Raw genomic sequence first — 19,111 nt, 5'->3', positions numbered from 1 at the left:
GGTGGGACTGGAGCCTGGGTCCATCAGACAGCAGTCTTGATATTTTTTTTCTCCATGGCACACAGAGCCAGGTCCTGCTGCACGTGGGAGGGGTGCTACAGGTCTGCAACAGCAGCCTGCCCAGAACACTTACACGCAGGCTCAGGAGAAAGCTCCACTGGCCATGGTTGCGCAGGACACAGTGAGGGGTGAGCTGGGAGCAGCAGCTCAGGGAGTAGCATTTGTTTTGGTTGGAATGGAGCAGGGTCCTTTCCCAGAGTGTGGATCCAAATACTCACTCTTGAAAGGGAACAGGGAAGGAGTTTGCCAAGAGCTGCTGCTTAGAGGCCAGACCCTGCCATATCATTTATGAGCCCCAGCAAGTTCCTAAGCCTCTGCTGCAGTTCCTTTATCACTAAAATGGGAAAAATGACCATTTCTACATTGTGAAAATGAAAATGTGCAAGAATTCCAAATAGGGAGGAAAAAGTGTGAGTGTGTGTGTGTGTGTGAATTTGCTCCCTTTTTTTTGAGACAGGGTCTTGCTGTGTAACTCAGGCTACCCTCAAACTTGCAGGGATCCTCCTGTCTCAGCCTCCAGAGTGCTGGGATTACAGACACACACCACCATGCCCAACCTCTTTTTTTTGAAACTGAAAATGTTAACAGAGAATGATTTCTTTAAGAGACTCATTGTTTTCCAGAGTAGTGGTAGAGTCAGCAGTAGAGGTAGTTTTGAGCTGTGAGTCAAGAACTTGCTAGGAGAAAATCCCATGTTTACATCTCAATGTGCACCCTTGAGGCTGAAGTGTGCCTCACAGGCACTGTCATAAAGGGACAAGAGACATTCCACGTCTAGACTACTAGAAAAACAAACAAGTTAAAGGTCCTGTTTCAGAATAATAGTATGGGAAGCGAATCTTTGGAGGAGAGCTTCTGTTTCAGTGGAACTGGGCCTTGGTGTCATCATTTGACTTCACCCTGACCCCGCCCAGCTAGCTGCAGGGCCGCTGGCCAGTCACATCTGGCACCCTTCCCATCTGGTGGCAACTCCCTTCCTCCACATGCAGAGGAAACTCACACGTGTCCTGGCTGGCCATGGAGCCATCTGTGCAGACAGACTCCTCTGAACTCTTAAGGGGAGCTGTGTTGTCTCTGTCATGGCTGTGTCTCGATGCCCCCCAAAGCCTCACTTGGTCAAGAAGCGGCTTCTTCAGAGGTAGCTGGATCCAGACTGTGTGACACTGTGATGGATTTGTGGGCACTGCTGGAATCAAGGGTGCTAAGATTAAGGTGTGAGTGCTGCTCGCCCTGAGTATCCTGGATAAGACACAAGGGACAGAAAGAGCTATGGTCAGCCCTGGTTGCAAGTAGCATTTACCTTTTTTCCTGCTATGGACTGTTTCTCCTCTGCAGTGCCTGTGCCACTCTGCGTTGGAGCCAGCTGATGATAGACTGAAACCTCTACAGACCGTGAGCTAAATAAGACTCTCCCCCTTCAACCTTGAGTGTCAGGTGTTTTATCTCAGCAACAAAAAAAGTAACTAAGTCTTCCTGCAGAAAAATGAGCATATATATTCAGTAATGTGCAAGTAGCATATACCTTTTATTTTATTTTTTTTAATTTTGCAGTACTGGGGATTGAACCCAGGACCTTCACACTGAGCTACATCCCAGCCTATTTTTATTTTATTTTGGCACAGGGTTTTGAAGATTCCTAAATTGACTGCCCTGTGCCAGAGTGCTGGGATTTCAGGCGTGGACCATGATGCCCAGCCATAACATTGTACGATATGCAAGCTCTGCCGGTTACTGCTTGAATTATTTTATGCCTAGAAAGCCTCTTGCCATCTAATGTTTACCTCTAATATATAAAATGTATAAATATAAAAATTATCTACAATATAAAGCAAAGCATATCTGAAATATCTCTAATGTTGTATCTCTTGTATGTTTGCATCTACATTTTTGTCATACTTCTGTCCTTCTTCAAATGGTCATTCTGCTCCTTTTATTCTGGGAGAGCATTTCCATCCCTAAAATTACATAGGTACCTTTTTTTATGAGGTACTGGCGACTGAACCTAGGGTCTTCACACCAAATTATGTCCCCAGCCCTTTTAAACTTTTCTCTTTTTTGGTCTCACTGTGTCTCTAAATTGCCCAGGCTGGGCTCCAGCTTTGAATTCTCCTGCCTAGCCTCCCAGAATGCTGGGGCCACGGGTGTGTGTCACTGTGCCCAGTTCATTAGCGGCTTCTCTACCTATAAAAACTACCAGGCATTTTAAGATCCTGGGGTTAAGGCCCTCCTCGGGGGCTCCAGTTCTTGCTGTCTGCTGTGTTCCCTCTGAAAGAAGCCCTGGCAGCACAGAGAAGGATGACAGTAGGGCCACCCCAAGGAACACACAGCAGGCCACAGGAGGTGCTGACCATGAAGCCCCCAGCTGGATGTGGAAACCAGAGCTCCTGGCTGCTCTGCCACCCTGGCTGGGATACAGCTGTGCCCGTGGAGCTGGGGGCCGCTCCCCTCATGCAGCTTTCTGCTCTGCCTGGGGCCGTGGTCATGGCGCTTCCCTACTGGACCCTGTGGGTTGTTTTTTTTAAATTTTCCGAATGCTCAATCTAACAGGGAGCATTTTTTCTCCTTTGCTTTATTATTGTCTTCCCCACTTTTATTACACCAGTGTTTACATTCTCTAAGAGTGTATTAATTATCCCAAATTGTTTTATTTAGTAAGATAAAATACCATTTTAAAAGTTTGTGTTTGTGCAGTACATGTCTACAGTCCTTGTAGAGCTGGGCCATGGGTGCAGGGCATCTTAGTTCCTTTTCTCAGCCCTGACCCTCCTTCCCTCTGCCCCATCTATTGTTCTCCTTCCCTGCTGTAAATATCCATTTCCTTAATTCCTATTATCTTTTACTTTGCTCATTATTTATAATTTCAGTTTCTCATATGAGATAAACCATGTGGTGTTTGAGCTTATGTGTCTGCTTTATTTCACCTAACATTATGCTCTCAAGCAGCCTATCTGTCCATCAACAGATTCAGAGATAGAGGAACTGTGCTATTTACACATGATGGAGTACTACTCTGCTGTAAAGAAAGATAAACTCAAATCATTTGTAGAAAGATAAAATATCTTTTAAAATAACCTCTGTCATTAACTAAGCCATCTCACTAGTACCATGATGCAGAGCAGTGTGTTTTGTATTTACTTGGAGCACTTGGATAAGTTGAAGAGTCTCCAGCACAGAGAACATAGGCAAGCAACCTTTCCAGATGGATCCCTGGGTCCAGCTAAAAATAAGAGTGGTCTCCATCTACCAACACTTTCTGTGATGCACCTATTTAACTTCAGACCTCACTAAATACTCTAAATACTCACCAGATACTCCCAGGATTTCTCATCAAGATGGGAGAAGAGAATAAGCATTAGGTCTTATTTCCCATGGAGGAGATGAGATGATGTATTTCTACGTCAATGCAGAGATCTTGTATCAGCTTTACTTTTTTTATATTGTTTTTTGAGTTTTTTTGGAGTCAAGAATTGAACTCAGAACCTCACACTTGTCAGGCAGGTGCTGTGCCACTGAGCTATATCCCCAGCCCTTGTATCAGGTTTGAAACACGTTTTTAGGTCCAATAAAACTAGACTTGACCTCTCATAGTCCGTAATGCCCCCGTTATTGGGCAGACATAACATCCATTTTAGAGGTAACATGTCTGTAATTCTGGAAGTTCCAACTAACTGACCATGGTTAGTGTTAGAATCATCTTCCAAGATACTTGAGATGTCCATCAACCAAGTCATACCCAGGGAAGAGATAGAATGCTTCTAACGTTTGCATATATTTCTACATGTTTTCCAGTCTGTTAGAGATTTTAGAGTCTTTACATATTTCCCACCCAGATACTCTCCCAGTAAAATCACACACAAGACAGAATTTTAGGAGAAAGTGAAGTCCATACACATCTCTTGTGATGGACATGGCACAAAAATAGAGAAATTAAGACTGTTTGTCTTCCATTAAGGCATTACATGTAAAAACCAGGTCGTCTTCTAAACATTGGGTCATCATCCTACAAAAAATACCTTCAGGTCTGGGATGGAATTGCTCATAAAACTGTGAACACTCTTCCCAAAACAGGCAGGAGAGTTTACAAATGCTGCCTCTTGGAGGGAGGGCTGGGTGATACCAGTTCCAAGCTTTAAATTTGGCAAAACCTGCCTCATACAGGGGTTTGCTGAAAAATATCTTAAAAAGAAATGTGCATAAGGGCAGAGGACAAAGAGAGGAATGACAGGAAGGAGAGGGAAAATTGTTTTGGAAGAGAAAGAGTATTTGCCTTGTGTATGCATGTGTGTGTGTGCGCGCACTATGTTCGTGCTCATGTATTCATTTGCTGCAAGGCAGGAGAAGTATAAGAAATCTGGTCCACCTTTCTACCTAACACATAAGTCATTTCTACCTTATCAGGAAATTACTCAACTTTAGCAACTGTAATGGTTAGAAATTTCTTTGTAACATAGGACAAAGATCTTTCTCATTAATTTCCCAATGGTCTTACCACACTTCCCTGGAGCAACATACAAGCTATCAAATCTACCTTCTATAGGAACACCCTAAATAATGGTAACCTTTGTGGTCCATAGTAGGAGCAGGTTCCACTTCTTCAGCACTTGCTGTAAGTGCTGTTCTCAGTGTACCTGTGGAGAATTCATATAACGGTGAGGAGACACTCCTGGAGACAGACAGACTCTTGGAGATGAGATAGGCAGTGCCCTGTAAGCAGCAGGAAGCAGAGCCCAGGTTGGGCTCCTGCACTGTGATGTGGATAAAGTTGGCTCTTTCTACCCTGATTGGGGGTGTTCTGCCATGAGCATGTCTGCAAGTGTGTGAGGGCTTTCTCCATCACACCATTTGCAGCCTATTACTTCAGTGTATTCGTCTCTCACTGTGTCCTCCTTGTAGGGTGCCTTCAAACCTTCCTTATTTCAACATTATCATGTCAGAAGCTACAGGCATAGAAAACTGTGGCTCAGCTCAGTCCTGGTCCCATGACTTAGAAAGTGACTCTTTACAGACAGGCATCTGAGTTCATGCACAGCAGGGACAGGTAGAGGCAGGCCTTCCCAACAGCACGGCTGCCATCCACTGTCCTGTGAGCAAGTGTTGGAGGCATGAGGGGTGCGGGACATGGCCAGCCCAGCAGGCAGTGCAGTGTCTAGTTCTCAGAGCAGTAGAAATCGTTCTTTTTATTTAAAAGTAACTATAGTTTACCTATTTGGTTTTTTTTTTTTTTTTTTAGGAGAGGACCGCAGATGTGTAACAAATTTGTATTTCTCTTGATTTGACTTTATTAATGTCTTAGCCTGTTGTTTCATAGAAAATGACTTCTTGGATATTATGCCTTTTAATTTTTACACTTAAAAAGTTGCCCACCTGCTTACCATTGAAATGTCGAACAATGAGAGCCTTCAGCTTGCCCAAGAATCACGTCCTGAGGAATCTTGTCTCCTACACATAACTCGAAGAGAACCTAGGACCCTAAACCCATGCTTACTAAACTCTGCTTCTCGTGAACTTTAAGAAAGTTACTTTTCTGAACAGATATTCAGTAGTGCCTTCTTTGATGGACAGGAAACAAAGCAAAATTGAGATATTAACTGCAGGAATTCCAAGGATTAGTGAAGGGGTCCTTCACTTTGTAGAATATATATTCACTTTGTACAGTATACTAAAAGTCTGTTTCCTAAACTAAAATACCTGATTATTTTAGTATAATGGTCATTGATTAATGCTTCTAATCATGAGTGAGACACTGCATGAGAGTGTATTCTCCAGAGACTTCTCATAATGCTTTCACCACTGCCCTACTTGGTGTGGTTTACACCAGATGCCCCTAAGTTTTAGGCACCCATCACCTCCAAGATATTTATGGGCCACCAGTTCAGGAATGAGGGTACTAGGTGACAGCTCATCTCTGAGAGAAAGAGATGCCATCTTTCTGGCCTTCACAGTAGCAGAGAAGGTCCAGGACATTCCTGAAGAGCCTGGTGTCTCTATTTCTAATGGTATTTGTTTATTTTTTGTGTTGCCTTTCCTAGGTTTGCTGGGATGGGAAACCTGCTCAAAGTCCTGACCAGGGAAATTGAAAACTATCCACACTTTTTCCTGGATTTCGAGAGTAAGTCCCCCAAATCAGAATATGATAATAAAAAAGTTTTCACTTTTTATAGCTTGTTGTTACGGAAGTTATAAAGATTTTAGGTGGTACTTAAACCAAATCTACTTCTGAGATCGTTTCTAACGTCATTTTCCTTTACTCTTTTCCTATTTTTTTCAGAAACTTAATGGAAAATCTTTTAATGTATTCATGATTTTCTTTGATTTTTGAAGTGATCAGCTATTACAGGCTTAACATAAAGTATCATGCATTTTTCCTAAAAAATTGTATGAGTTACCACATCATACTCCAAAGAAAAATAGTAAGCATATTAATTTACACAGATTAACATACAATATATATCACTAGAAGTTAAAGAAAAGTTATAAATAGCATAAGTGAGATGTACAAGTTATTTTTTAATCATCTCCATCTATTCTTTATTTATTATTTGACTGTATAGTACCATTCCAGGATTTTGAGATAATTCCCATTTATCCAAAAAATTTGTCACTTCTACCAATTACATTGTATTTTTTCCTCAGGTAAAAATAGCTTAAGGGTCATGACTGAATAAGCATAGAGATTCCTTCTGATTTTGCTTTATCTTTATATATATGTAAGCATGGACAGCACATTCATGTTTATTCTGACTGAGCTTAGGCTTACAACTGTACTCTTTTGTTCTCTCCCATTTTAAATTCCAAGCCCACAAGGGCAATTTGATGTCTTTTTTCAGAATTCCCATCCCTTGCACACTTTAATCTGCTTCAAGCTTTAACTTTTTAAGTATTTTATCTATGGGAAAGAAAATAGTTGGGACTTCCTTACATCTAGATTAAGATTTTTCCAAGGTGCAGTAATGCAAAAGGGGAAAGCCTCTTAGGTGTGTTGATTCAGTAACTTCAGAGAGTTTAAAATAGCGATCCGAAAAGGAAATGCATCCACAAAGCTCAGATATTCTGCAAAAAATACAGTAAAACCTTGTTTGCAAGCGTAATTTGTTCTGGAAACATGCTTGTGATCCACAGCACTTGCACAGTATATGGAAGGGAATTTCCCCATACGAAATCGTGGAAACTCATATGATTCATTCTACAACCCAAAAATATTCATATAAAATGATGACAATACCGTAATACAAAATAAAAAGAACATTCAAAATGTGCAGGAGAATAAACAAATTAACCTGCACTTCCCTTTGAAAACCTTCATGGTTGGTGAGAGGGAGACAAGAGAGAGGAGGATGACAACTTTCATGCTGGAATCACTACTGTCCACCGGCTCCATGGAATCCTTTTCTTCTTGTGCAGCTTTAACAGGGAACTGGTCCAGTGATGCTTGCTTTTGCCACCTTTTGAGGATTTCACAGAAATGTGACATGACATTGTCATTAAACAGATTCATCTCACACCCCTACAGCCTTATTCAGGTGGTGATTTTCTGTGAAATTTTGCAGTTTCCCACATTTTACACTTCACCTTAATCTCATTTGAAGTGAGGGATTCCTCTGCCTTTTTCTCCTCCTCCTCTTCAGACAAGATCTCCTCTATAACCTCTTCCTGTTGGGAAATGATCACCCACAGTCCTGCAGTGAGAGAGGGAGGGAGAGAGGGAGGGGAGAGAGAGGGAGAGGGAGAGAGAGACATGGAGACAGAAACGGAGACAGAGACAGAAGAACCATTGGCTCAACTGTGTCATGTGACATTTGTTGTCACATACTACTCCTATTGCAAGATACTATTTATTTATTTATTTATTTTTATCTTTGTTTTATTTTTTTTGAGATGGGGTCTCACTATGCAGTTCAGGCTGAGCTCACTTCATAGCCCAGGCTGGTCTCAAACTCGCAACAATCCTCCTGCCTCAGCCTCCGGAGTGCTGGAATTATAGATATGCACCACCACGCCCGGCCAATACCATTCATTTAACAAGTTAAAATTTATTAGAAATGTTTGCTTATCTTGTGGAACGTTCATAGAACAAGTTACTCACAATCCAAGGTTTTCCTGTACTCTAGATTAAATTCAGTGAAAGATATCTCATTTCTGACTGCACTTGGCATGTTGTTGTTGGGTTTGGTTTAGTTTGGGATATATATGTATTTTTTTTTTACTATTTACGTTTTTAATTATCCTCTTCCATTTCTTATCACATGCATTTTACTTTGCTTCATTCAGCATGTAAAGGGCTGAATGGTGATCAAAAGCCCTGATCATTTCCAGTCCTGAGACACAGGCGCTCCTGGCAGTTATCCATCTGTTCTTTTCTGGAAGCCAGGACTTCCTCACACACCCACCCAGGCCCCCTGTACCACCACGATCCGTGACCCTGCTTACCTGCTTAACTCTCCTCAGATGCTGGCTTTCCATACTTCCACTCAGGCCAGTGAAGAGGTCTTCATTGAGACTAATCCTCAAAGCTTTCCCAGCCATAAAAGGGAAACCTGTAAGATCTGATGCTTGTTTCTGGGGTTCTCTGCGGCAGCTGGCTTCAGAGCCTCAGCCCTGAGGACCCCGCCCATCCCAGAGCAGGCAGGAGCACTGGGGGAGGCCTCTCCTCCCTACTCCTATACTGGAGTCCTCTGCTCCGCTTTGTCTCAGAATCTGGATATTTTCTAACTTTCCATTTCAGGAAAGCTTATGGTGACCGAATAGAGCATTTAGAATCTTGAAGTTTGATAATGTTCTTGGCCCCAAAGCTCCATTTTTGGAGTCTATAATTTCTTCAAAGCAAGGAAATGTGGAGTGGATTCCTTTGCCTGGTGGCCCATTGCTAGGACCAGAGTTAAAAGATTTAGGGACAATGTAAAGCTGTGCATTTAGAAAAATACGTACAGTTGTGTGCATTTCCCCACCCAGCCCCCAGAGATGAGCCCAGGCCACTGATACTGTGCAGAGGACATGCTGTGGGCTGCAGTCACCCAGGGGAAGGGAGGGCTGCTAAGGGGGACCTGGGTCTGCAGCTCCCCTCCTGCCCCTTCTTTGCTGCCCTGAATGCTCATCACGAGGGGCTTCCTAGAAGGACACAGCCATCCTCTCCATTGGTCACCTATAAACTAGGCCATTTCATGGGAAGAAATAATTTTTAGGCTTTTGTCCTAAAAGTCCTATTTCTAAAGGAGATTTTTAAGAATGATGACGAGCTGGAGAGGTGGGAAAGGTGAGCTGCAGGTAAGATTTGACCGTGAGTCTACATTTCAGCTCCAGCAAGGGTGTGTTGAGGACAGTTCGGACTCTCAGGAAGCCATGCTGCATCCGGTGCAGAGGAAATGAGGGCCTGTATTGCTGACAAGGCCTCGGGCTGGTGCAGAACAAGTAGGGAGATGGCTGAAGATGAGGGAAACCAAGGGACTGCAGACAGGCACAGCGTGGCTCGGGAGTACAGAAGGCAAAGGAATGAACATCCAGTTCAGTTTCTGGAAACACAGCAGCTGCAGAAGGATGGGAGAAGTCTTCGTACACGAGCTGGCGTTTGGGATGGGCTTTTACAAATGAATAGCTTTATACTCTGGTTTCTCTTCAGATCATATAAATCTTTCGCCTTTTACAAATGAATAGACACAGATGGGGTGGGGAGTTTCCAACACTCAGAAACGGTCTGACTATAGGTGTAGAAACTGGAAAAGTGGATGTTTGAAGAACAGCAAGAATTCCAGTTGAGACAGAGTAACCAATGCCTTTTGAAAAGAAATGGAAGCTGCAGTGGAAGGATGGCTTGGGTCAGACGGTGGCGGGAACAGTTGCTTAGCTCAGGGCTGGGGTCCACTATCCGGCTCATCTGCAAAGACTAGAGCTGAAACCCCAGGCGCAAAGGAGAGCCCAGACTGCTCTGTTCAGGAAGATGTGTGCCCTTTTCCCGGCCCCTCCACCTGTCAAGCCCCGTTTCAGTGGCACAGTTTACTTCAGACAGACATAGGTTGGATGATAAAGAGTTAAGGACGGGGGTTGGAGGGAGGACGGGAGGCTGCACAGTGTGTAGTAACAGCTTAAATGAACTTGGCACCTCTCCTTTGAGTGCTGAATATTCTTTTTGAAGTTGGTGATGGAACATAATTGAACTGGGTCAAATAGATATAATTAAGCTGGGTCAAAACATAGTACAAAATTAGACACATCTGGCCTTAGGTTTCCCAGTCACAACAGGATTGCAATTGCTGTTGACCTTCTCAGTGAGCTCTGTACTTCATGCTTGCATTTTTCCACAGTCATTTAGCATCTTTTTTCATTTATTTATTTATTTATTTATTTATTTTAGACAGGATCTTACTATGCAACTCAGGCTGGCCTTGAGCTCACATTGTAGCCCAGGCTGGTCTCAAACTTCCAGTGATCCTCCTGCCTCAGCCTCCCAAGTGCTGAGATTACAGGCATACTCCACCACACCCAGCTGTTTGTTTTTTTCATTCCTCTACTAAGTCTTTCTTTCGTCTGCCTCCTCACTGTTTCCACTTCCTGTTTAAAGGCTGGGAGACAGGAGGAGGAAAAGACGAATGCAGTTGCATCCTCGTTTCATGAGTGATGGTTGGAGGGACCGTGCTCGGGATCAAACCCTCCATAGGTGCCCAGCATGAGCAGCAGGCAGGCACACAGAAGTGTGACCTTGCGCTGTCATTAACCAGATTTATCTCTAGCACTGTCACAGCCATGTTCGGCTGGTGATCCTCTATGGAATTTTGCACTGTTGCCCACATTTTACATTTCTCCCTAATCTCATTTGAAGTGAGGGATCCCTCTGCCTTTTTCTCCTCCGCCTCTTCGTCTTCAGCACAGATTGTTTTAGGTTAGTTCGCTTTTCTCTGACTCTCTGTAGGGTCCTAAAGCGGCTGTTGGGAGACGATGTGCGTGTCTTTCCCTGTCCAGCCCTTAACCGACTCCCCAGAGGGCCCAGCTCAGCTTAGGCTGGCTGTGTTCGCAGCAGTAGGGTTGTCAGAGACCTTCCAGACAGACCAAACACACAGCCGCCCTCCCTCCTCTGTTGCAGTGGAGTGGATGCCAGAGCTCTGCGGTGACCCCAAAGTGTTGACAGCAAATCAAGCCAAATGAGGACCAAATTTCCACTGCAAACATCCTGAATACTGTTTATCTTAATTGATAAGAAGGTATTTTTTCTGGCAAAAGCTCTGGGCACTTGGAATTTGGTGAGATCTTGGCTGCACGTGTATGTATGCAAGGTCACAGTGTGTACCCTACATGCTCATGCTTCTCACGACAGCAAGTCTCTATCTCATTAGCCAGGGAGTGGCCCGGGCACACTTGTTCTGGAGCTCCTGGAGGTATCGGTTTCTGAAATTGCCTGTGTAAATCACAAGGGTTTTAACAGCTCCAGTGTGAGACAGGAGAAGCCGCAGCTGCACGTAACCATTCTCCTCCGAGTCGATGGAATAATTGACAGCCACTGGCAGGCTGGGATGTGGTTCTCAGAGGAGTATGGCCCGAGAGTCCACCAGCTGCAGTTGGAACTAAGGCTGGTTTCTAGCATAAGAGCAGGGCGTTGTGTGTGGCCACGTGAGTGAGGCGCGTGTGAATACCTTTCTTTGATGGAAGGTCAATCTTGGTGTTGAAAATAGAAAAGCAAAGACCACAGTTCACTCAGCAAATGCTTTCAGGGTCTGCTGGGGGGCTAGACGCAGCAATTTCCTCTACTGACCCTCAGAGTCCTTCAACCCGGCCACCCTTGACACTGGAGATAGCACAGCTTAAAAAGGTGAAGGTGAGAAAGGAGACTGGCAGGAGTGTAGACTCTGGCAGAGATTTTCCAGCAGGCAGCGTGGTGGTTGTTTCAGGGCTGGGCAATGAAAACAAGAGCAACTTTTCACAGATGGTGAGTATTGTTGGCCACTCAGAGGGGACTGCAGCTGCAGATGAGTAACACATGCCTAAACACAAGTACTACCGAAGGGAGGGCAGTAAATTTGGCTGTTAGGTTCTCATACATCAGTGACAGCTGTGGGCGCTGCATCTCATGAACGTCACCTGGGAAGAGGAGAGAGGGGAGAGGACTGGAAACCACAGGACCTTTATTTATCTCCTGCTTCCCAGAGCCTGCCACTCTGCCACCTGGCTGAGCCACCCCTCGAGTCACCCACCTGTCACCTGTCGCCCTAGTGCCTCCAGCTGCTGGGTCATCAGATGGGCCTGGGGGTAGCAAGCCTGCAATTCAGAGACAAGCAGGGAAACAGCCACTGAACGCAATGTGCAAAGAAAATTGGAATCATTCATTCAGTTCTTTACTTAACAAATGTTTCTGGAATCAGGTGCCTTGCCCTGCTCTGGAATCACAATGTGAGTGGAAGCCTGCAGTCCTACATCTGGCTGCTGAGATCACCCAGAGTCAGTTCCAAAGACCTGACCCTTTAGCTAGGGGTGAAGCGGGACGAATCTTGTCCCTGCGGGGAACTGGGCCAAGGGTAGATGTCACCAAGGGCTGCATAGTGCTTGTCCCAGTGGGACACACACACCTGGAGAGCTGCTACCATTGGTGAGCTGAGTGCCCACAGGATTTTCTGCATTCTGGCTGTGTTGCAGGCACAGAAGCTTTAATACTGGCTGAAAGAGGGGGTGACACGAGGGAGAGGAGGAAGAAACCATGTGTCCAACAAGACCAACACATGGTGGGAGAGAGCGCCTGCAGGCAAGAAGGCAGAGGGTGGCCAGGTTTCTCCCACCTTAGCCCCACCTCCACAAGGGGCCGCACATGAGTATTTCCAAGGGTACGGGACGTCGCAGGGAGAAGCACTTCGGAGAGCAGGCTGGGTGGAGGCTGCTGTTCGCAGCTCACCGCTGCCCGGTGGACGCTAACCATATGCCACTGCTGGCTGCAAGAAGGTTCACACCACCTCCAGATCCACAGCTCCATCCCTAAGCCGCCCCCCAGCTCTGCGGTCCCATCCAGATCGCCCCTGCCGGTCTGCATCAGGAAATGCCACTCCCTGCAGTTGTGAGAGGGATTATACTGGTCTACTGAAAAATTTCTTTCTGCTTTTGTTTTTCCAACACTGGGGATTGAACCCAGGGCCTTCACACTGAGCTGCTTTTTTATTTATTTTTTGAGACAGAGTTGCTAAATTGCCCAGGCTAAGTTTGAACTTGGAGTCCTCTTGCCTCAGCCTACCCAGTAATGAGATTACAAATGTGCACCACCTCCTCTGGCTTGAAACATTTATTCTTAAAGCACCTAGGAAAATCTTCTATTTGGAAAAACTGCTGTGCAACATTTGTCTTTTTGGATCTAAGTGTAACCATCATCAGGATGTGATTGGGTTCTTTCTGAATTCCTCTTCCATCCCACTAAACCTTTAGAGTGGTGTTCCACCTAAACCTTTAGAGTGGTGACTTTCTGAAAGGGAGTTGTGTGGCAGCCGAGCATGGAAGCTTTCCTTCCTAGCGGCCAGGTGCCATCCTCTTTCACAGACTGTTTTATAATTATATTCAGCTTTCTGAGTTCTTAGGATCTTGGTCCTAGGGCTCTATTTTGCTTTTCCTCTTTTTTAGACAGGATCTTGCTGTGTAGTCCAAGCTGACCTTGCACTCAGTATGCACCCAGGCTGGCCTATAACTCACGGGAATCCTCCTGCCTCAGCCTCCAGAATGCTAAGATTACAGATGTGCACCACCATACCTCGCTCTTATCCAAATAAATTTCTCTTTAGGAGATTGTCATGTTTAGGATGTGATTTTGTTTGATACACTCATCAAAAGGGAAAAGAATCTGCATGCGTGGGTGTTCCATTCTTATTTGTTTTCCAGGTTCTCTGCTTGGCACTTTTCTCTGTTCCCACTTGGAAGCTGTCTGCACTTCTCTGAATCTGCTTTCTTGTTATGAGCTTCTTGGCTTCTGGGTTTTGAGGTTTGTGTTGAAGGATTGAGAGCACTTTGAGAAAAGTTTGTATAACATGTTCTGTGTTATGAGCAGCATCATATCTAAGCAAACACGGCCAGAGTTTGCAGGTACCGGGAGGGGCGCAGAGGTGAAGGTGTACACAGCTCCTCCCGGCTCTTGTACAGCCAGACGGGTCTCTCGCCCCTCCCCACCAGCTCTGCCAAACCCAGCACTGGCTGCTCCCAGCGCCCTCCTCGCCGGGCCTTCCTCGCCGGCCCTGCAGGAGGCCAGACCTGCAGCCACACTCATCTTCTCCTTCTCTGACCCCTGCCTGTGCAAACTGGAAGGCTTCCTTCCCCTGACGGAACTCATCTCATTGCTAGGAGTTTGCAAAGTGTCCGCCCCCCCTCTGGAAGCCTGTGGATTTTGCATTAAGAGAGAATTACTATGCGTGGCTCACGGCTCCCTTCACTTCCCAGGAAGTGCAACTGCGATTTTGGGTGGTGGGTAGGCCTGATGAGGAGATAGGTGAAGAGGCCCGTGCACGGCCACCCTGGAGAGAGCAAATAGTACCGAACGCTGGCGAGGCGGAAGGGGAAAGGAGCCGCCTTCCAGTCATGGTGGGAATGTAAAGTAGTACAACCACTATGGAAGTCAGTGCAGGAATTCCTCCAAAAAACTGCAACTAGAAATTACATTTGACTTAGCTGTTCCCCTTCTAGGTTTTGTCCCAAAAGAGTTAAAGACCTTGCATTACGTAACCTATACTTACCTATGTTTATAGCAGCACAACTCGTAACAGCCAAACCTTGGAAGCGGCTTCTGTGCCCATCGGTAGATGAATAGAGAAAGAAAATGTGGATTTTGCACACAGCAGAGTACTACTATACTATAAAAAGGGTAACCTTGAATCATTTGTAGGAAAATGGGTGCTCCCTGAGACCAGCTGGGTGGTGGTCATGGCTATGGCAGTAAAAATCCATTGAACTCTGCATGTAAAAAAGGTTAAGGTGATGCATTTACAGTACATGTGCTTTACCGCAGTTAAAAATAGGCTTTGAATTTAAGAAGTCCTGGGCAAGAAGGAAGAGTTGACCCCAAAAGAGAGTATTGATGCCTTTAGTCACCTGGTACATAGAACAGGTATGTGAAAAAATGTACTTCACATCAACAAATGCACGAGTGGTCCCAACACACCAGGTTCAAGTGTGCGGCAAAGTCCTGGGTGTCCTCAGCTGAGGCCTGGGGTGCTGCGTACTTTTCCTTTCCAGCAGCTTTTAGGGAAAGAGCGGCCTTGCAGTCTGCAGGAGTGAGCTGGCAGTTGGGCGGGCAGGACTGTTGCCAGTGTCCTCCACAGTTTGTGACACCTGCCTCTGTGTGTTTGGTTTCCCCCGCTCAGATGCCCAGCCCACAGAAGGGGAGAGGGAGATCTGGAACCAGATCAGCGCCGTGCTGCAGGACTCCGAGAGTATCCTCGCCGATCTTCAGGCCTACAAGGGCGCCGGGCCAGAGATCCGAGATGTACGAGACAGCACAGAGCTCCAGAGCTGGGGCAGAGGGGAGAGGCACATGCATAGAGACAGACGCGTGCAGACACACACACATACACACACACAGCCCACATGCATAGAGACAGACGCATGCAGACACACACACACGCACACACACACACAGCCCAGGACCAGCTCCACGGAGGCAGCTTTCCACTGCCCTGTGGGGAAGGTTGGATGAGAGAGTGGTTTAGGGATGATTTGAGGGGCTCACATTCTAGATCCCACAATGCACAATTTACAGTAAGGTTTGCGTTCATTTGGGCATCTGAGGCCCAATCCAGACGAGGTGGAGCTTGGGCTGGTGGTGCAGTACTGGGAGCACCTAGCACAGGGAAGCAGCGCTCGATGTCTGCCTCTTGCCTCGTAGTGTGAGGCCTGGTTCCACAGGCCATGGCCCGGGGCTTAGGACCCCTGGTACTCTGTGCTGTTAGAAGTCTAGGGAAATAAAACCTGTAGATTCTTTAGAGACAAGCAAGGGAAGAGTGAGGTTGTCGAAAGAACAATGGCAGGAGTCACGTGCAATTCTGCTGCATCCTTGCAGGCGATTCAAAACCCCAATGACATCCAGCTTCAAGAAAAGGCCTGGAACGCGGTGTGTCCCTTGGTGGTGAGGCTGAAGCGCTTCTACGAGTTCTCCATCCGGCTCGGTGGGTCTCCTTCTGGTCTCCCTGTCTCGCACGCAGGAGGCTTTGCTTTATCATTTGAGAAGGCAGCAGGAGCCGCTGAGACACGTCCTGTGCCCACTGGTGTCCTGGGAGGCCAGCCATCAGCAGCGTCTATCCCGTTCTCCTTCTTGAGTCGCCCACATTTCTGCCGCGCAGGCCCTGGCACACTGAGAGTGCTTCTGCTGGCATGTTCTCTGTGGGCACAGTGGGAGTGGGTGTCCGAAGTCCAAGTCCTCATACCCCGTTTTCCCCAAAATAAGACCTAGCCAGGAACTAAGCCACAGCATGATTTCTCAGGGTTCTCATAGTATAAGCCTTACCTCCAAAATTAGCCCTGGTTACGATCGGCAGGCAGGGGTAATATGGTGGTGGTTCTGGAGGAAAGCATTCCTGGGATTAGGTCAGAGCATAGAGGAAGAGAAGTGGGAGCAGCGCTCACTCTGTGTGGAGCCAGAGACCTAAGCCATGTGTTCAAAGCTGGCCCTTTAGAGGGTCAGGGATGTAGCTCAGTGGCAGAGTGCCTGCCTGGCAAGTGCAAGGTCATGAGTTCAATTCCAGTTACCAAAAAAAAAAAAAGACCACACACACAATCGGACCTCTTCTTTCTCCATAAGTGGCTCTTAGGAGAGCCCAGCGAACTCGTGTCCTCTTCTTGGGGCAGGAATTGGGACTGGCAGACCTGCAGGCTGAGCGTAGAGGGTGCTGACCAAACGCTGTAGCCGCAGGGCTCCCGCCCTGGAGCTGCTGGCCCAGGCTGGGGGAGGCCTCGTCTGCTTGCATGGCAGCTGCCACTGCCCGGGCAGCATGTGGGGACCAGGGACCCCAGAGGGGCCCCTAAGGTGGTCAGCGGGGCTGAGGACAGTGTTCACCCTTGGCTTCCAGAGACAGCCCTGCAGAGTCTGCTGGAGTCCCTGACGTGCCCGCCCTACACGCCAACCCAGCACCTGGAGCGCGAGCAAGCCCTGGCAAAGGAGTTCGCGGAAATCTTGCACTTTACGCTTCGGTTTGATGAGCTGAAGGTCAGAGCCAGTGCACTGTGAAGGTGTCCAGCCCTGTCCCAAGCCTTCCACTGGAGCTGGGGTGGGAGCATAGGCAGCTCCTTCCTTAGAGCCCCATTCCGCTCAAGAGATTCGCATTTAGTAAGATGATGATTTATGTATGGAAATTTAGAATCTGCCAAATGAAATGAGAGGAAAACTTCTTTAAGGGTCTGTTCCTCACTGGGAACCCATAGACTTAACTGAAATCTAGCCTACAGCAAGCACAGGGCATGATTTAGAATGGTGAAGTTATGGGTCTTTAGTTTTAACTAGAAGTTTCTTTGATTGTTGTGTTAACAAAGACCGTGTTTCCCCAATGATAAGACCTAACCAGAAAATAAACTTCAGCTTAATAACTGGTTGTTATCATGGTGATGGCCAGTGTCCTGCAGCAGATTATACCGCACTATTTTCTCAGGGGGTGGCTACTCTAATGACAGGTAAGGCAAGGATAGGATGACTGCGGTGGGCACTTTTGATCTCTAGTTAGGTCTTATTTTGGGGGAAACAGGAGAAGTCCTGGCATTTTGACAGAATCCAGTACCTGGCTTCTTAATGCACATTTCTGCAACTGCTGCCAGGAAATGACCTTCTCTCTCCTGTCTTCTAACTTCAGATGAGGAATCCAGCAATTCAGAATGACTTCAGCTACTACCGAAGAACAATAAGTCGCAATCGTATCAACAACATGCACGTGAGTCTTGGGATCCTGGGGTCCCGATCCCTGCAGCTTTTTTGTTTTCTGGGTCAAGCAGAGCATGAGGAGAAGACAGCCCTTTATGTTTCTTTCTTTTTTTTTTTTTTTTGTACCGGGAATCGAACTCAGAACCTTGTGCTTGCCAGGCAGGCGCTTGTGCCACTGAGCTATATCCCCAGCCCCAGCCCTTCAGGTTTCTAATTGCACTTTCTCTTCCTTTCTCCTCAGCTAGACATTGAGAATGAAGTTAATAACGAGATGGCCAATCGAATGTCCCTCTTCTACGCAGAAGCCACGCCAATGCTGAAAACCCTGAGCAATGCCACCATGCACTTTGTCTCTGAAGTAAGCAGAGTTGAGCAGCAAGCTGCTTCTTTCTTATTTGTGAGTAAAAGCTGCTCGCAGAACTAACATGCATTTGTGTCCCCAATGTAGAACAAAACCCTGCCGATAGAAAACACCACGGACTGCCTCAGTACAATGACCAGTGTCTGCAAAGTCATGCTGGAAACTCCGTAAGTGAACCCAAGGCGCATTTTCAGTTGGCACTTCACCCAGCTGCGACCCGTTAAGACAAGTTGTGTACCAGTGGGTCAGTACAGAAAGTTCCCATTATATTACCTGCTTCAAGCTCAGAAGGAACTCTGGGCAGCAGGTATCTTTACCTTTCTTTCTGTAGTCCAAGAAGCTGAGATTCAAATTGGCTGATTAAGCTCCCAAAGGTCTCAGAGCTTGTTAGATGGCAGAACCAGGGTGCAAAGATGCCACTAAATGATATATAAGGACGACCACATGTAGTGGCACATGTCCATAGTCTTACCACTCTAGGGGGCTGAGGCAGGAGAATCTCAAGTTGAAGGAACTTAATGAGATCTTATTTCAAAAACAAACAAAAAAGACTGGAAATGTACCTCAGTATAAAGGCCCTTGGTTCAATCCTAAGCCTGCAAGCACATGCATATATACATGCATACCTACATACATACATATGTGCATGCCTACATATATACACATGAAGATAGGCAAAGACCAAATGGAGAAGGTTAGATGACTATTACTATAGATACATTATAGAGAAGATTTAAGAAATTCAGAATCAGAGTAGGAGAGTAAAAGTGGTATGACTGCTGCAGAATAATGGCTCTCTGTCTCTGCGTCTCTCTCTGTCTCTCTCCATGTCTCTGTCT

General features: G+C 46.3%; 1 protein-coding gene across 3 annotated transcripts in view; it reads left to right on the top strand.

The window, feature by feature from the left end:
- The window catches only part of Fam49a (family with sequence similarity 49, member A), a 90,545-nt gene that overhangs the window by 60,697 nt on the left and 10,737 nt on the right, over window positions 1-19,111 (top strand). Inside the window, exons 3-10 of one of the 3 annotated variants that reach the window (XM_013504374.1) lie at window positions 1,396-1,519; window positions 6,090-6,169; window positions 15,369-15,490; window positions 16,064-16,169; window positions 17,070-17,206; window positions 17,844-17,921; window positions 18,153-18,269; window positions 18,360-18,439. In XM_013504374.1, coding sequence (XP_013359828.1) covers window positions 6,100-6,169; window positions 15,369-15,490; window positions 16,064-16,169; window positions 17,070-17,206; window positions 17,844-17,921; window positions 18,153-18,269; window positions 18,360-18,439 — 710 coding nt within the window. In that variant the 5' untranslated portion in view covers window positions 1,396-1,519; window positions 6,090-6,099. Of the gene's footprint in view, window positions 1-1,395; window positions 1,520-1,746; window positions 1,766-6,089; window positions 6,170-15,368; window positions 15,491-16,063; window positions 16,170-17,069; window positions 17,207-17,843; window positions 17,922-18,152; window positions 18,270-18,359; window positions 18,440-19,111 lie in introns of those variants that run through there. The other 2 variants (XM_005404449.2, XM_005404447.2) reach the window with 2 other exon arrangements.

The sequence above is a fragment of the Chinchilla lanigera genome, unplaced genomic scaffold (genome assembly GCF_000276665.1).
Source record: "Chinchilla lanigera isolate Chin_1 unplaced genomic scaffold, ChiLan1.0 scaffold00086, whole genome shotgun sequence".
Classification (NCBI taxonomy): Eukaryota; Metazoa; Chordata; class Mammalia; order Rodentia; family Chinchillidae; genus Chinchilla; species Chinchilla lanigera.
Note: the sequence above shows the minus strand (reverse complement) of the source record. Positions and strands in the feature narration are given on the sequence as shown.